This window comes from Botryllus schlosseri, chromosome 10 (assembly GCF_051294905.1).
Source record: "Botryllus schlosseri isolate E-star chromosome 10, Bs_hap1, whole genome shotgun sequence".
In the NCBI taxonomy this organism is placed as follows: Eukaryota; Metazoa; Chordata; class Ascidiacea; order Stolidobranchia; family Styelidae; genus Botryllus; species Botryllus schlosseri.
In genome coordinates this window covers 19,967,956-19,984,292 of record NC_137245.1, presented here as the reverse complement: position 1 = coordinate 19,984,292, position 16,337 = coordinate 19,967,956, and the positions used below count along the sequence as shown (strand labels likewise).

At 39.2% G+C, this 16,337-nt stretch overlaps 1 protein-coding gene across 2 annotated transcripts; it reads left to right on the top strand.

Annotated features, from left to right (window-relative positions):
- Positions 1 to 6,713: 6,713 nt before the first annotated feature.
- LOC145448018 (cholinesterase 1-like) lies at positions 6,714 to 16,219 on the top strand. 2 transcript variants are annotated; one of them, XM_080326323.1, is made up of 9 exons: positions 6,714 to 8,569; positions 8,628 to 8,748; positions 10,175 to 10,376; positions 12,189 to 12,319; positions 12,375 to 12,583; positions 12,639 to 12,894; positions 13,520 to 13,674; positions 13,746 to 14,077; positions 15,545 to 15,935. In XM_080326323.1, exons 1-8 carry the CDS (start codon positions 8,289 to 8,291, stop codon positions 14,029 to 14,031), a joined length of 1,641 nt encoding a protein of 546 aa, XP_080182449.1. In that variant the 5' UTR covers positions 6,714 to 8,288; the 3' UTR covers positions 14,032 to 14,077; positions 15,545 to 15,935. The 2 variants fall into 2 exon arrangements, with proteins under 2 accessions (XP_080182449.1, XP_080182448.1); XM_080326322.1 differs by having other exon boundaries at positions 6,791 to 8,569; positions 13,746 to 13,913; positions 15,545 to 16,219.
- The last annotated feature ends 118 nt before the right edge of the window (positions 16,220 to 16,337 follow it).

The following is a 16,337-nucleotide window of genomic DNA, read 5'->3' as shown; positions in this document are numbered from 1 at the left end:
AATCGGTATGGTCGAAAAAATACCAAAGTATCTTTAATGTAACGGATAACAGGCATTATATTCTTTGTGGGGGCATAAAAGCTCCATATTTGAACATTCACATATTACGTTGTGTCATGACGTCATAATGAGTGATACTCGATTACTCGACTCGACTCGAAGCATATTACGTGATTCAGAATCGAATCACTCCGGTACTCGATTTTGCCCAGCCCCAGTCAGGCATACATGTGAGCAATGACAATATCGTATGGTAAACGCCAATCTTCCCTATACAGTTAGGCTTGCGCGCGAAAAACTTATGAATAGTATTGACCCTGTGACATGATCAACTGAACCTGGCTTGAGATGAACAATGTGGTGCCCTAAATGTTCGAAGTCATCATCCCTATCAGCTCTACCGGTAAATCTTGTCACGTGGGCGGACGGAGGATAAATGAATTATCAATATATATGCAAGTACCAATATTATACACTAAATTCCTTCACTAACTTTACAAAATTTACTCTTTGCGAACCCCTGAAAGGTTCTGGTTAGTGTAAACGCGCACCTTTTTGAAAGGTTCTATGTAAACACAAACATGACCACGAACCTACGATGTCACGTAACTTCATATTACTAATTCCTGCACTATTCTGTAACATAATATATCAATGTAACATGCGATGCCTAGCGACGGGTCACATAATACAACAATGCTCAAGTACATGCTGACTTTTTAAATATCACCAAATGTATCAACATGAACAGTGAAATGCTATAATAATTCCATAAAAAATCAATATCTTCCGTTAATTTGGCAACAATTGCGACGAGGATTTGCAGGAGAATACAAGCTTACACCTAACGGTGATCTAGTAGACCAGGCCGGACAATGTATTTTTAAGGCGGGGTCTGACTACTGCTACATTGATATTGACCAGAGTGAAAAACCAGTGTCTATATACTTGCGACAGATATTACCTCAGAAACAAGTTACACCCTAGGTCTATACCCCAATCGGGTGGATTTTGTTCTATCATCCAATAAACATATCATAGCAAAATAGATCCCGCACACATGTTAAAGTTTTACATTAGACATGCATTCTTTATATCACTTTCGTTCATGTCAATAATTTATTGGCTGATTAGCACAGGCACAATTCGCTGACTACCTATACATGTAGTGGATATCGTTATTGTTGTTGTGTGATTGCGGTCAAACCTCACAGCAGAGAGTCACTAAATATTCACAAACGGAAAGCAAAATATTTGGAGCAAACTTTTCTAAAATAGCAAATAGTTTTTGTAATTGGCAAGGTACATGATGCTTGTTTAGTGCTGAATTTCTTTTCATGCTGCCCGAATTTCAAGAAAGATGTTATAATATAGCGTGAAAAGTGTAACATAGAAAAAGGTTCACTGTGCAAAACCTATCAAGGTTCGTTGGCGAATGCGAGCCTCCAAATGATTGAGGTTCACACACCGAACGCGAACATGAACCTCCCGTTCATGCCCCTACTACCTGCTGCAGACCGATGCAAATAAATAGGCTAGTCTTGAGTTCGTGAATTGCTTAATCTTGTTCTTTATTTGATACGGAAACAGTGTGTTGATGTTGAGCGGTAATGGCTCGTATCGGAATGTAAGTTGGAAAGTATATGGTGGTTCAAGACCGATGTTTGGTGGACAGTGGGTAGGAGAAATTATAATGAAAACTCAAAGGATACGAGCGCTAAAATGTTACTAAACAGTGTCCTATGCTCTACTATACGCTGTGTCAACACAATGTACCATATAAAAGACAAAATCCTGGTTATTTCACTTCTCATCAATTTACCCTCAGCTTCACCAGTTTTTAAATCATTCTCTTTTTCGAAATTTCATGCTGGTGACGTCATATTTTGTGATGCCATTGTTGATATACAATGTTCTTTCCAATTCTCTACTAGTTGCTGACGATTACCCCTGACGAGTGTCAGCCGAAAATATCCGGGTTCATTTCAATATGAATATACTATTCAATTGTATATTGAAGTTCTGTACCCCCAAGAAGCTCTTCATATAAAAAGATATCGCGCATTAATGGTTTTTATCGTAGATCAGCTAACTTCAATAAGTCCTCTTCGCCATGTGATCCGCGTAAGCGGTGTCCTACAAAATCACATTGGGCCGTGCTATAAGTCGGCAGATCAGGAATCATAATATGGAATATCGTCCTGGTGTGAAGGACGATAGTAGTCGAAACACGATGAGTAACAAAACAACAATCTTCAGTAATAATAAGACTCATAGAGATTATGAGGATTATCTTGTGGAAAACATTGTAGGGGACGTTATGCTAATTCCTCAGAGACCAGATTTTGCGGATGTAGCGGCATAGCTGATTAGTGAGCTGGGAGATTGACAAACAATATTGATTTCAACGCCATCATAAAAATGTATGCTCGGTATCGCAAACCAATACTGTAACAAGCCGCTGAATTGTGCTATAGGCTACAGTTTCTCATGTAAAAAATCCGATACCAAATATTAAACGTTTTATCGACCGATTACGATGTTCAATCGCAATCGTCGCTGAAAAACATTCATAATTATATTCATAGATTTATATAAAATTGTGTAGTGTAATACGAGAATATTACTTCTGTCTAAATCTTGATGGGATATTATGAAATGATAGATATTTGCGTTTGCTGACGATACTGATAATTCGGGTGACTCTTTTTGACATGTCAAAAAAGTCAAAATTTTGTCAAATTGTAGCGTTAGGTCAAAAAATGTCAAAATTGTTTACAAAATCAAAATCTTTTTGCAACCTGCATTTTGTTTGTATCATAGATGTTTGCACTGTGGGTGAGCTTATCATTGATATTTAACAGATTGTAGCCTAATTTATCAGCCTACCGTTGTAGACGCCCCATTGTCTGCTCATTGTGAATCATAACGGGCCAAATAAAACAAAAAGGTTGACATGGTCTTATGCTCAACGTACCGCAACATCCTAACTGAAACAAGTCTGTGTGGGCAATAGGCATTGGTTTTTATATCAACAAGCGCATGATGAAAAAATTGTGATGTAGACAAAATTGTCAGAATGAAGCAACACGTGCGTCACCGGTCGCGTACTGTACACACAACTTCAGTGTGGCCAGCCAACAACTGCTACTGTTGAACGTTCTTTCTCCATACTTGGCAAGCTACTCAGTAATGGCAGACACTTTCTACCCGAGAATGTAGGAAAGCATCTTTCGTAGTACTACAATTTTTTTCAATTAGTTCTCCCATAATGGGTGATGTAACTACTGGTTTCCTTATATGTCCAGATTTAGTTAAAATAAAGTTTTTTCATGTAAAAATTTGACAGTTTTCCAGTCAAAATATATGGCTCAGGCCTAACTACTTCGTAATGTCAGACAGTTCCAACCAGAAGGTAGTACAATTCTAAGATTTTGTAAGAAAACACCTAATTTACAAACATGAGATCAAAATTTTTTAGGTCAAAAAAATCGCCCCACTGATAACGTTTTACTGCGAAAGCTCTTCACGAAAATCGTGTGCTTATCGTAGAATGCTGTTGATCGGCAGACATTTGAAATGGCAATCTAGTTACAAAAAATGTAATAGTGAGACGGCCGACACTATAATTTCATGGAGCAATCGATACCTGTCTTGACCGTGCACCAGGTAGTAATCCTCCACAAAATAAATGCTCTACATAAAATTATACTTTCCATACAAGTAGCCTACTATATGTGAGAAGGCATAAAAGTCTAATTTGGAGGTTCCGATGTTGTCGAACTTGTGTTTTGTGTTTACTTCCAGGCACATTACCACACAAGTCCTTCAAACGGCAATATGCCAGCCGACAAAGACTCCTAGAATGAGCCAATACTTTTACACATTTGACGTCCTGAACAACAATATGATGATGTCAATATGACAATATGATATGCCGGCTCAACTATAGTCCTTGTCAGACATTCACTTATGAAAATAAGGTAAGACTTCACCGCCTTTTAAAAAGTGAAAACAGAAGCCTCGTAATAACGGTAGTGATGATATTTTCAGTATATTCAACAACTCGATAGACTGTCATCGTTATCGAAACTAGTAGTCAAGTCAGAGATTGCATCATTACAGTTCCAGGCGATGTGCTGATGAACAGCAATCGTCTATTGGCAATGCCGTCTATAGGGAATTATCTTTAGAATTATATCCGTGCTGCAAAGCGTAGTCTGTAAGCGAGTCTGTAATTCTTTCACTCCGATTTTCTATCGATTTCAGCATCGGAAATCATGCTGAATAATCCCACGGTACGAATTGGTTTCATAAATGGATTTTCTCAGTATATACATCATCCCACCACTGACACGCTATACATAGTCTTTGTTATCTTACACCTGGTGACATGGAAGACGGTAGCGGAGCATTAACTGATAACCCGACGTACAGGTGAGGGGAATCTAATTCTTTGTAATGACGATTGATAGTTAGTATACACTATTGTAAGGATTAGTTTCAATGACTCCGCGTTAAACCATTTGTTTGATGCAGCGCAAGTCGTCCAGGGTTGATTATTATCGGTGTGGTGGGACTCGTCATGTTTGTGCTATCGAACTACCAACATTGCTTCACAAGAATGAAAGAAAATTATTCTTGGATCAAAAACAGTGCGCAAAGAGCAGATTTCACGAAGAAATCAAACGATGAGCAACAGGTATCCTAATCCTAATTAAACATTGGTGCTAGCGTGGGGACACAGTTGTGATGATTGCATCAATACTTACAACGCGATGAATAAAGCTTTTTTTCTGGTTACAATATGTTAATTGTTAAGCACGCTCTATCGGCGATTTATGTGTTTTTCCTTTCATAAACGCCTTTTTGCAACCACTGTGAGGCGAACGAAGACGTCAGCTCTGTCCTGATATATTGCACAGTGAAATAATATCCCATCTAAATTTGATAGCTTATAGACTGTCACCAATATTTTACAACATGTAATCAATTTTTTCAGTTGCATTAAAACACCGCATATTATTCACAGCAATAAGCTTCATATTGTGAATATCTTATAGACCTTTACAAAATTAATCAACTAGACTAGATTGTGTTGGTTGGTTGAAAGTTGGGAATGTGAGATCATCGGGATTCACTGCGTCACAATGTCATTTTCAAAATGTTGTCTCATCTCCGAAAAAGATTTTAATCCTGGGTGCGGCAATGGTTGTTTGCAAACCTGTATTGCAGTATATTATTTTATTTTTATATATTTTATTCTGTAGTAAATTTTTCTAGACGTGGGAATCGATTATACTTTCTTGTAAAAGCTTAGGCTTCCCTTCCTGGGACATCAGTGACTGTAATTGAGTAGAAATTTACGATGGTACCTCTGCTTCTACGTGAGTAACAGGGTCGACTACTTGGGCCAACTTTGCGAATGCAAAAAGTAACCTATTCATTTCCATGCCTGTTTTTGCAAGTGATTCGGAAGAATTCTTTAGTTCCTAGAAATAGTGTAGCTCATGCATAACATATATTTCAGGAGTTCGCCAGAAGAAGTCTCGCATGAGTCAGGAATGAAAGAATTTGAAATGATATAACTATACAAATGTGCTTAAATGTCCTGTAAAAGTAAAATTACTTCCATGAACTATGACAACGTTTACTCAGCTAGGGATGGCAGGAATCTCGGAAAGCTTCTGGTTCATGTGAGTATAGTCAGTACTAACATTTATCAAACGTCGGATGGGATCAGTGAACACGAACGTCACGTGACACACTTTGCTAAGTCCACACTCAGTCTACAAGAATGTATAGAGTACTTGATGAAGCAAGTAATTATATAAAATCGTAATAGCAGTGACCTTATCCAGCGGTTCTCAACCTTTTCCAGCCTGTGGATCGGTGTTCTTTCAAAAATTATATTACACCAGGATTTAATCATGACAAAAGTTTGCAAGCCAAAACAAAGAATTGGACTTTATTTTATCAGGAAATTCGCTGTTGTCTTTTTAATATAGTTGAAATATACACAAATATATTCGGCAGACACTGGACATGGGTATTGGGTAATCATCCGAAACTAGCAGAGAATTCGGAAGGACTTTGTATATCAACAGTCGCGTCACCAAATATAACGTCACAGGCATGAAAAGTTGAATACTTTACTATTTTAGATTATACAGGAATTCCTTCCGTTCCGTTGGCACAAGCCGGGTAAGCGGAATTTTGAAAAAAATCATACTTGGTGGTACGACTGTTGATATAAAAAGTTCTCTGATAAGTGTCGCCTAACAGTATTCGAGTTTTATATTATTCGATGTGAAATTGCTATAAAAGTCAGATATTTTCCAAAGATGGTTATATAGGGTAGGGTATAACCTTGTCGAGGTTTGCATACCGAACGCGAACGGGAACCAACTGTTCGCACCATTCCTACTAGCAGCCAATGAGCTGACATCCCATAATTCGAACGCAGATTACGGGAACTCCTATAACCATGACCTCATATTTCTATAAGCAATTCATCTCATCATTAATCTTATTGAGTGTTTGATGTTCCATGATACACATGCATCGGTAATGTTTTCTTACAGCAATGCAAATTTACGTAAGCCTCGTCTTTGTGGCGGCCATGTAGAGCTGTACACTGTATACAGACCGTCACAGAGATGAGGCATGTTAGCATACGATCGTATTAACTCACATGGCGATTGCTCGTTTATGCGACAGTTGCGAATATTAAAGTAGAATGCCGAAGATTGTCTGTTTTTCAGAAGTGAATTGTTCTGGCCAAAGTGGTTGATCTTGCGGGATGTCTGAAGTATAGCCTACTCATGTCAGAACTTTGAAAACATCTGGTAGGCTATAAAGTTTCTCAGGTATGCTTTCTGTAGTGGAATCTCAAGGGGATTTTATCCACTTTAGAACCAAGATTTAAAGAAATAGCAAGAAATAAATAAATAAAATACCAATTCTCCCTCTAGCTGTGACTAACAGAACAATTAGATATATTTCGCTTGCTGCTTACGGGCTTTGTATATAGCTAAACACCATATTGCATTTGCATGACTATAAATTATTTCATGAGAGTTATAACCGACCTTTGTAACAAGACCTTTGCTAAAAAAATTGTTGAGTAGCCCTAGCATAGTGGGTTAGTTCTGATTCCACAAAGTTTGAGTTTCAATCAGGGTCAAATTAGCAATGTGGGGTTCGGTATATCCTGGAGCACTTGTAAGACAACGCAGCTATCAGTATACCAATACAGGTATGTACAAATGAGTCAGTATATAAATACAGGTGAGGTCGGCAGGGCATCGGTGGGATAACTTCCTGAGAGTTAAACATAGGCCTATCTATCCTAGCGTCCTGAAATCACGATCTCAGTCTGAAGTTGGTAGATATGTTGGTAATGGGAGGATGCCAGGAATTCATAACGCGATAACGGATCGAATTTGGAAACTTTACGAAACTGTATATTTGAAGAGATTATATATTCGAGTTACAGAACTACAATACACAATTAAATAATATGTTCATATTTTTTTTAAAACGAATGTTTCCGACCGATAATCGTCAGAGGGTTGTAGCCAAGTCACAAGGCTCCGAGTCACAAGTCAATCTCACTTTTATAGTTTTGACTCGAGTCAAGTCGAGTCATTTCAATTCACCGCCGAGTCAAGTCCGAGTCCAAGTCAATGAGCAGCGGGTCGAGTCCGAGTCATGGAATTATGACTCGAGTCCGAGTCCAAGTCATCGTGTTCTTTGCTCAGCATCCAGTTAAAGTTTTGGTAAACCCACTTATTATAACTCTGTTTGGTGATATCGAACGGTTCGCTTTTAAAATATACAAATTTTCCTCACTCTTGGCAGTTTCTGGTCGCATTTTCAGGTACCGATACAAACAGACGAAATCCCAATAGTGTATTGGCTTCGGAATTACAATGAAATGTCGGTCTCGGCCGTCTGAGTCTCGAGTCAATGACTTGGTTCGAGTCATGCGCAATGACTCGAGTCCAAGTCGAGTCAATACACAGAGTCATGACTCGAGTCATCACAACCCTGGAGGCGTCATCAACCACTCGTACAGATTTTAAAAGAACTGTGTACAGGCCTATATCAACAGCTGTACCACCAAATATTCTGACGAGAGTCAGCCGAAAATATTCAGGTATACTTAAATGATCATATTAATAAAACTTTATATTGTACTCGGCAGTGTCGTTTATATTCCCTCATCAAACACTGCAAGTATGCTTTTGAATTCACATCAGACATCTCTTAAATGAACGTCTAAAATGACTGCTACTGCTTGCGCTTTATTGCTTTTCTTCGTCGCGACATCACGCGGGGATATTGAGTTTATCAGAAATCTTGGTAACGTTGTTGGCACTCTGCAAAGCGGCGAACAGATTAAGTACGATACGATTGGGACTGTGATACACGAATACAATACCGAGGAGGCATACGATAATCCCAGAGTTGAAACAACATCTGGGTTTGTCATCGGTTCAACCCTTGAAAAGGCGCACGCTTTTTTCAGCGTACCTTACGCGGCTCCACCAATAGCAGACTTGAGGTAGGTGATTGGTTATTGATATCTCACTACAAACGTACCTCTTTATATTTCGTAATAGATTTCGGGACACCGAACCTTTCGCGAGGAGTTCGGAAGAGATAAGCGCGACAGTTCCCGATTATGTTGCTTGTCGTCAGAGGCCAGCTGATGAATGTTACGCTGGATATTGCATGACCAATGTCAGTGCAGTCTCATAACTCACTCAATGCAGGCTGATTGAAAGTTTGACTTCTGCCAACAAAATATACTATATGTTATGAATTATAATGAAGGGGGTTGCACTAGATGTTACACCACATATCGATCGAGTAATCGGCGTATATACATATACATTATACCAGTGTTGGGATCAAGTCACTACCTTCGAGTCACGAGTCATTTCGAGTCATCGCACATTTTGACTCGAGTCAAGTCAAGTCAATCGATTTTTTAAGGTGACTCGAGTCAAGTCAAGTCATTCGATTTTTGGAGGTGACTCGAGTCAAGTCGAGTCAAGTCAAGTCAAGTCACGAGTCAAGTCACAATTCAAGTCAAGTTGCCTTTTTGAGGCATGAGGCATAATTACCTCATTACATTTTGCAAGCTGTCTGAAATACAGATTGAGTGGTCATTGATTTTTAACCGATAAGCGAATATAGCGTGAAATATACACGCAAGAAGGTGGTGTGTCGCTTACATATACGTAGAACTGCTAAACTACGTAAGTAATTGTATAGCCTCAGTTTATAGTTACCAGCCAAAATCAAAAATAGAGAAATGAATAAAAGGATGCAATACATTACCCATTTACGAATTGAGATGATACAATTCGAGCCTGCGCCAATAGTTGAGGAGTATATAAACTATATTCGAATTCATTTTCAATAAAACAAGAGGTTTGGTTAAGTTAAGAACAGAGAACAGTAATAGATATTTTGCTAATAAATTACTTTACTATATACTAGTTTACGACTTAAGTTGTAAGCCTCGATCACTTCGTTTGCGGTTTGTTTGTGAGAGAACAATGAAGGCTCAGTAAAACGCACGATAATTGAATATAATTGGTCGCTCTCACGGGTTACACCAGCGTTACGAGAACAATCCGAACATATGCAAGATACAGTGATTTTTATCGACACCGATTACTTGATGACTTGAAATTGACTCGAGAATTTTGCTCCGAGTCACGAGTCAATCCACATTTCTGATATGCCGAGTCAAGTCAAGTCAAGTCATTTTAGCAAAGTGACTCGAGTCAAGTCAAGTCATACGAAAAAGGTGACTCGAGTCTGACTCGAGTCAAGTCATGACTCGAGTCATCCCAACACTGCATTATACAGTGTAACTTTGTAAATGTAGAGTGTGTACTGTGTATTTCAGTAGATGGAAACCTATGAACTATTATGTAATCTCGATCTTCGGTAAATTACAACAAAAATTTGTATCTAAATGTAGCAATATGATGTCGCCGTTCTTGTTACAGGAGAATCATTACAATACATTAAAATCAACGTGGCTACAGTCTAGTTTCCAGGCCTTACATAATTACATGGCAAGCCGTCCCAGATATATCAAAATCTAGAAATTATATCACCATTAGAATCACGACTATATTTTACTTTCAAGCAAAATGAAGACTGCCTGGTTTTGAACGTGTTCGTTCCTCGACGCGTTGATCTCGACAATTCGGCAGCCAATGCTCTACCGGTGCTCCTATGGATACACGGTGGCGCTTTCGCCTCCGGATCCGGCACGACCCCAAAGTACGACGGTAGACATCTCAGCAACGCAACCGAATCCATCGTAGTATCAATCAATTACCGTCTGGGTAAGAATTATTTTACGCGAACGGGAACCGGATAGTCAAAGTAGTCATCGTTGATACACAAGCAGATCTAAAAGTCACGTAGTCAATTTTTACTACTAAATTACAAGCAGAAGTAACAATTTCCAAAACATGTCGAAACTACCTCAAGTGGAAGTATACAATGCAAGTCTGAAATGTACTCAATAAAGCATAGTTTAAAAAAGTAAATTTGGTAGAGGGGTCACCTAGTTGTAGCAGTAAATCCGAGGTGGGCACTGGGCACTTTTGAAATTGCAGAGAGCGTATTTGCGACTAAAGCAAAATTACAATACAGATTTGCGATTTTCTAAAATACATTTGGCTACCATGGTGCAGAAGTCATTTTTCCTGATTGGTATAGCAATTTGACTAATACAGATGATGCAAACATACCTAAAACTACCTTCTGCCGTAACAAATCCAACATCTACAAAGTATGTACTTTTGCCTATTGCTAAGTAGAAGTGGATGTGGTTCAAAGGCATAGCCACTCGGGTAAGTAAGTAAGTAGTAGGGATGGTGTGAACCTCTGAAAGGTTCAGGTTCGAGTGAACGCGAACCATTTTCAAAGGTTATGTGAGAAGGCGAACGTGAATCTCATGATGTCACATGACGTCATATTGCTAATTCCAGTTATACATTTAAGTGAAGTGATATATATTAATGTACACGATACCTATAGCGACGACTCGTAATCTCACATAATGTCACATAGCTGAAGTACATATACTGACTTTTTGAACGTCGCCAAATGTATCAACTGTAGCAATCAAACGATATAATAATCCCATAAAATCAATATCTTCCGTCGTTTTGCCAACAAGTTCGACAAGGACTTGCAAGGGAATATCAGATTACGCCTTAACGGTCTAGGCCAGACAGGTCAATGTATTCGGCGTCTCAGTGTTGCTACGTTGATATTGAGCAGAGTGCAAAACGGGTTTTACCCCATTAACAAGTTATACAGCAGTAGCCAAGACCCCAATCGCACGGATTTGGTTTTTATGATACAATAAACGTATGAAATCGAGATGGACCCCGTGCGCTTGCTAGATTTTTCACATCAGACAACGATATCAATTTCAATGATTGGTTGAATAAGCATCATTCGCCGACTATACCTACGTGTAGCGTGTTTCGCTCTTGATTTTGTGTGATTGCGGATCAAGCTCACAGCCGAGAGTCACTAAGTATTCACAAACAGAAAGCTGGTTATTTCGAGCACACTTTTGTGATAAATCAGGTAAATTTTTTGAGGTTGTCAAGGTGCATGATCGTTTAGTGTTGATTTTTATGCTGCCAGCGCCTTGCATAGAGTGGCCCGCAATTTAAATGCAATAAATTTCAACCAAAGATGCTATAATAACGTTAAAATTGCAATGTATGAAAAAGGTTCACAGTGCAGAACCTACGAAGGACGCGAGCCTCTAAGTTTCCGAGGTTCACACACAGAATGCGAACGTGACCCTCACGATCACACCATCCCTTAGGTAATGTTTACTTGAACAGTCCAAAAAAGTAGAAGCACTTCGTTGTCGTTACTATACAGATCATTCAAATCTTTTGTAAGCCTCTGTCGATGCTTGTTCTCTCATTCTGTTATATATTGCATGATAAATTTGTGTAGTTTTCAAATGCATGCGATGGTGTGACGCAAAAGGCTTGAATGTGTATAGCGTCACTATTTCTTCTTCTTTTTAGTTTTTAACAATAATAATAATAAACTTAGTTACCGGCCAGCTCTGGACGGAACCTACTATACACTACCATTATATTGATATTTTATTACTATAGGGGCATATGGATTTTTGGTGTACAATAAAGGAAGCGATACCTTGAATGGAAATCAAGGCCTGAAAGATCAACAAATGGCAATGCGATGGGTGCAAGACAATATAGCGAATTTTGGCGGCGACAAAGATAAAGTAGGATAAAACAATATAACACCGAATCATATGAAAAAATTATTGTACTATATAGGTAACCATATTTGGAGAGAGCGCGGGCGCGCAGTCAGTCATGTGGCACATGCTGTCGCCGATCAGCAAACCATTGTTCAAAAGGGCTATTTTACAAAGCAACGCGCCGATATTTCCGCATCAAACGCCAGACGAGGCCATGAACGTCACAAACAGATTGCTGACTTGGTTGGGATGCAGTGACGAAGAAACAGAGCTGGAATGTTTATTGTAAGGAAACGCGCAACCCGATAATATCACTATATCAGTGAAATGGTGCATTCAGAAACGCGAACCAAGCGAGGCTGGATCGGTATACCGCGATCATGGCGTTATCTGTGCTAGAGGGAGATGCTTGGAGTGGCGTGGAGCCATTCCGGCCAATCGTAGATGGCGTTGAATTCACCGATCAGCCGTTGACTCTGTTTCAAGCCGGAAAGTGGAATACTGAGAAGGATTACATTATCGGAGCGAATACGCAAGAAGTCGAAATCCTGCAGTATTACGTTCCGACTGGTAACCTTCCGAAATCCATTTTCCAGGTATGTGAAGATAGAACTATCATCATTTATTACATTGATACACAAAAATTTAGCCACGCTCCTACGGCTGACTTGATAGCTAAGACAGACTTGACGACTAACCAGTGCCATCAGCGCAGTGTATTGCTATGAATATATTTATATGTTCGGCTTTATTATTTTTTGTTCTGGCTTTATCGACAAAAATATATTATTTCATTGGTCTGTCTCACTTGGAATGATGTACCGGAAGTTTTGGACAATATATTCATTAGATTCATGATCTTTTGTTCTCATTCACGAGCTATCGGACACTAACCTCATGGTGGTTGATAATCATGGACGTAGCCACATTGAACGTTTAAGTGGGGAGGTAGAATAGATTCGGAATGAGTGATATTTTACTGACGATAGCGTCATGTCGATGACGCATCATGATGTAAAAAGAACGTACCAATCTACAATTAACATTAAACACGTTGAACATTTTATGGAGGAAAAGGCTATTTCGCAGTCCCGAACCCCTCCCAGAGTTAAGAGAATTTTTCTAAAGGCATGCAGTAAAAGTACCCACATCGCATCACATACTAAACAAACAAAGTATATAGACCTGACTTTAAACCGGATATTATTGTTTCCTTTGTAGTTAACAAACCAATTGTTCCTTGGAGAAACCGCAGGACCCTTAGCGGCGGAATATTACGAAAATCTTGTAGGTCCCGACGGAGACGACTACAGTAAAGTACTTGGCGTTGAGGCAGGCGATGGATTCTTTATCTGCTCCAGCAGAGCCATGTCGAGGTTGGAGGCTACAAACTATTTGTATACCTGATGCTGTTTTTCGTAATATCTTATTTTGCTGTATCCATCAGGTTCGCCTTCCAAACCGCAGACAATCCAGAGAACTTGTATTTTTACATGTTTGATGTCGCGCCGGATGGAAAGTACTGCCATGAGGTCTATCCCAAAAATGAGACTTGCGGTTATGTCTACCATTCCGCTGAATTGCAGTATGTATTTCGAACGGGACCGGATTATGGGTATGCAGATACTGTGCTTAGTGTGTACCCTAATTGTAAACGTAAAAGTCTATCACACACATCACGTCACTACTCTCGCGGAGACGAAAATAATACGACACGACGCCCGTGCTGTTAGCAGAAAACTACTCTATTGTGAACTGCTGAGAGCAAAAAGTTGAAAGGTATCATAGATAGAACTTCAATAAACTCTTATGTAGTGTATTTAATCGTTCATCTTTGACTTATTTTCATCTATTAGCTAATTATCATGTCAATTCTGCATAAATGACGATATGGTTTTCATATCAGCTTAAACTCATGACTAGGGCAACTATATGTAAATAGATCACTTGATTATTTCTCTGTCGTTTAAATTTGAGGTGGTTTCCCATTAGAGACCGCCGAAAATTACAATTTCACTATGACACCTTGTTCAGGCTATTAATTCCGTTAAGGTCGTAAACACTGAGTTTTGCTGCAATGCCTTGGGTGAAGTTTGCAGACCTGGAGGGTTTGGGTGTGGTATTTGGCTTGTTTGGGGGAGGGGGATGGGTTATCACTATGCTGTTTGAATTTTGGGGCCAAACTATTTCCGCATTGCGTTATTTTCTTGCTCCGTCTCGCCAGACCGTCCGTGAAATGAGAAAGTACGAAACTTGGCAGTTCTGTAGGAGCTGACAGCGAAATGCTGTCATGTAGGTTTTAAACCTAGAAAACATACAAGTGCATGCATCATCGATTGAATAGCAAAGAAAGAAACGGAAAAAGCATACACCCTACAATTCTGTAACTGTTAGGTTATGCAATGGGACCTTTCAAATATCTAATACGTAATACCCAAATAATTTAAAAACAATTATAAATGCAACTGTTTACTGCTAGTTTTGTTAAAATTTAGTGCAACACTCGAGATTTTAGTGAAACAAAAACTTGCCATAATCAATCCAAATCACAGGTTTGTGTTGCGAATGATTTTTCGTGCGCATGAATGTTTCTCAGTAAACTTGCTAGTCTACGTGTGGTATGGCTAGGGTTGCATTTAAAATGAATGGTGTTTTAAAACATTTTTACGACATATTTTAAACAGTATTTTAAAATATTGACAGTTTAAAAAGAACAAATTGGCGTTTTTCTTCAAAAGTTGTATAATTATGCCATAGTTGTGTGAATACTTTCGAAAAAGCCTGCAGTATGAGCCTACGGACGATTTTCATCCGATAGCCTATAGTAGACGTACGTGACATGGAATGGTTGGACTTGGAACCCTCGAAATCGTTTTCGTTTTACAAGTTATAGCATGCAGTTTTACATCATAGGTACGGAATGGATGTTCTGATTCTGACGATGATGACCGCCGACCATAAAAGTGCTGCATTACAATGTCGACCTAGTCAAACATATTTTGGTCCGTTTAAGACAGGGGTCGGAAGTCTTTTTCGCAAAGCAGCCATATTTACCCAAATTCCAATTTTCAACGTCATCCCCTTGAGCCGTCACAAATAAAGATTCGTGACGTCATGGCTAATAATTTTTTTAATCATGTTTTATAGGGCCATGTTTTTTAAAATCGTTTGTTTTATATTGATTTTTGTTTTAAATGCAACCATAGATATAGCTGTAGAACACCACATCGAAGTAATTTCTTCCAGGTACATATTCACAGAAGAGGAGAACAAAGTCATTGATCAACTCAGCAAATACTGGGGAAATTTCGCCAGGAACGGCGACCCAAACGACAACACCGGCGGGCCTGAATATCCGGATTTCACTGACTGGCCTCCGTACCTGCGTTCGAACTCGGCAAGCTCTTGGCCGAACGTCCGCATACAGTCGTTGTCGTTTATCGAACCGATGTATAAAGAGGACGTTTGCGACTTTTGGGATAGCCTCAACTTCTACGTACAAATGCCCGAGGTCGAAGAAACAACGACATCTCGCGTTCAAGAGACCACGTCGTCATCAGAGTCTCATTCATTCAATTTACAATTGCTCGCCTGTGGGATTGCTGTGCACCAATTAATTCGATCAACCCTATTCCATAATCGGACGTGACATGACCAACTCGGCGTAGCGATAAAGTATAAACCAGCCTACTTGAACAGTGATTGATGACATCGTTGACATGAATCTGAAGGTGTTTGCAAAAAAGTAATCTTGCAGGCAACATCTCGGATAGTGTCACCAAGCGAAAACGACAACTTGAATGTAATTTATGCATGGACGCTTTATCATCTTAAAACCAATTTTATTCAACGTTAAACCTGGTTTCAATGCATCTTACTGCAGTATAATGCCTCGCGATGTACAAATTATGGGATGTGTGATATGCATGTGATGCATTGAGAAGATATAGTCGCGCAGGAAATTAATAGCGTAGCCGTAGAGCCACCCGCGAGGCATTGTTGCAAACACGAGGCATAGACGTAGGTAGGATCATAGAGA

Bases quoted from the DNA above. Each gene is read 5' to 3' on its own strand.
- LOC145448018 (XM_080326322.1), top strand. From the start codon at position 8,289: ATGACTGCTACTGCTTGCGCTTTATTGCTTTTCTTCGTCGCGACATCA. The intron at 8,749-10,174 runs GTCAGTGCAGTC...TTTACTTTCAAG, and splicing joins CTGGATATTGCATGACCAAT to CAAAATGAAGACTGCCTGGT. The intron at 13,914-15,544 runs GTATGCAGATAC...AATTTCTTCCAG, and splicing joins CGAACGGGACCGGATTATGG to GTACATATTCACAGAAGAGG.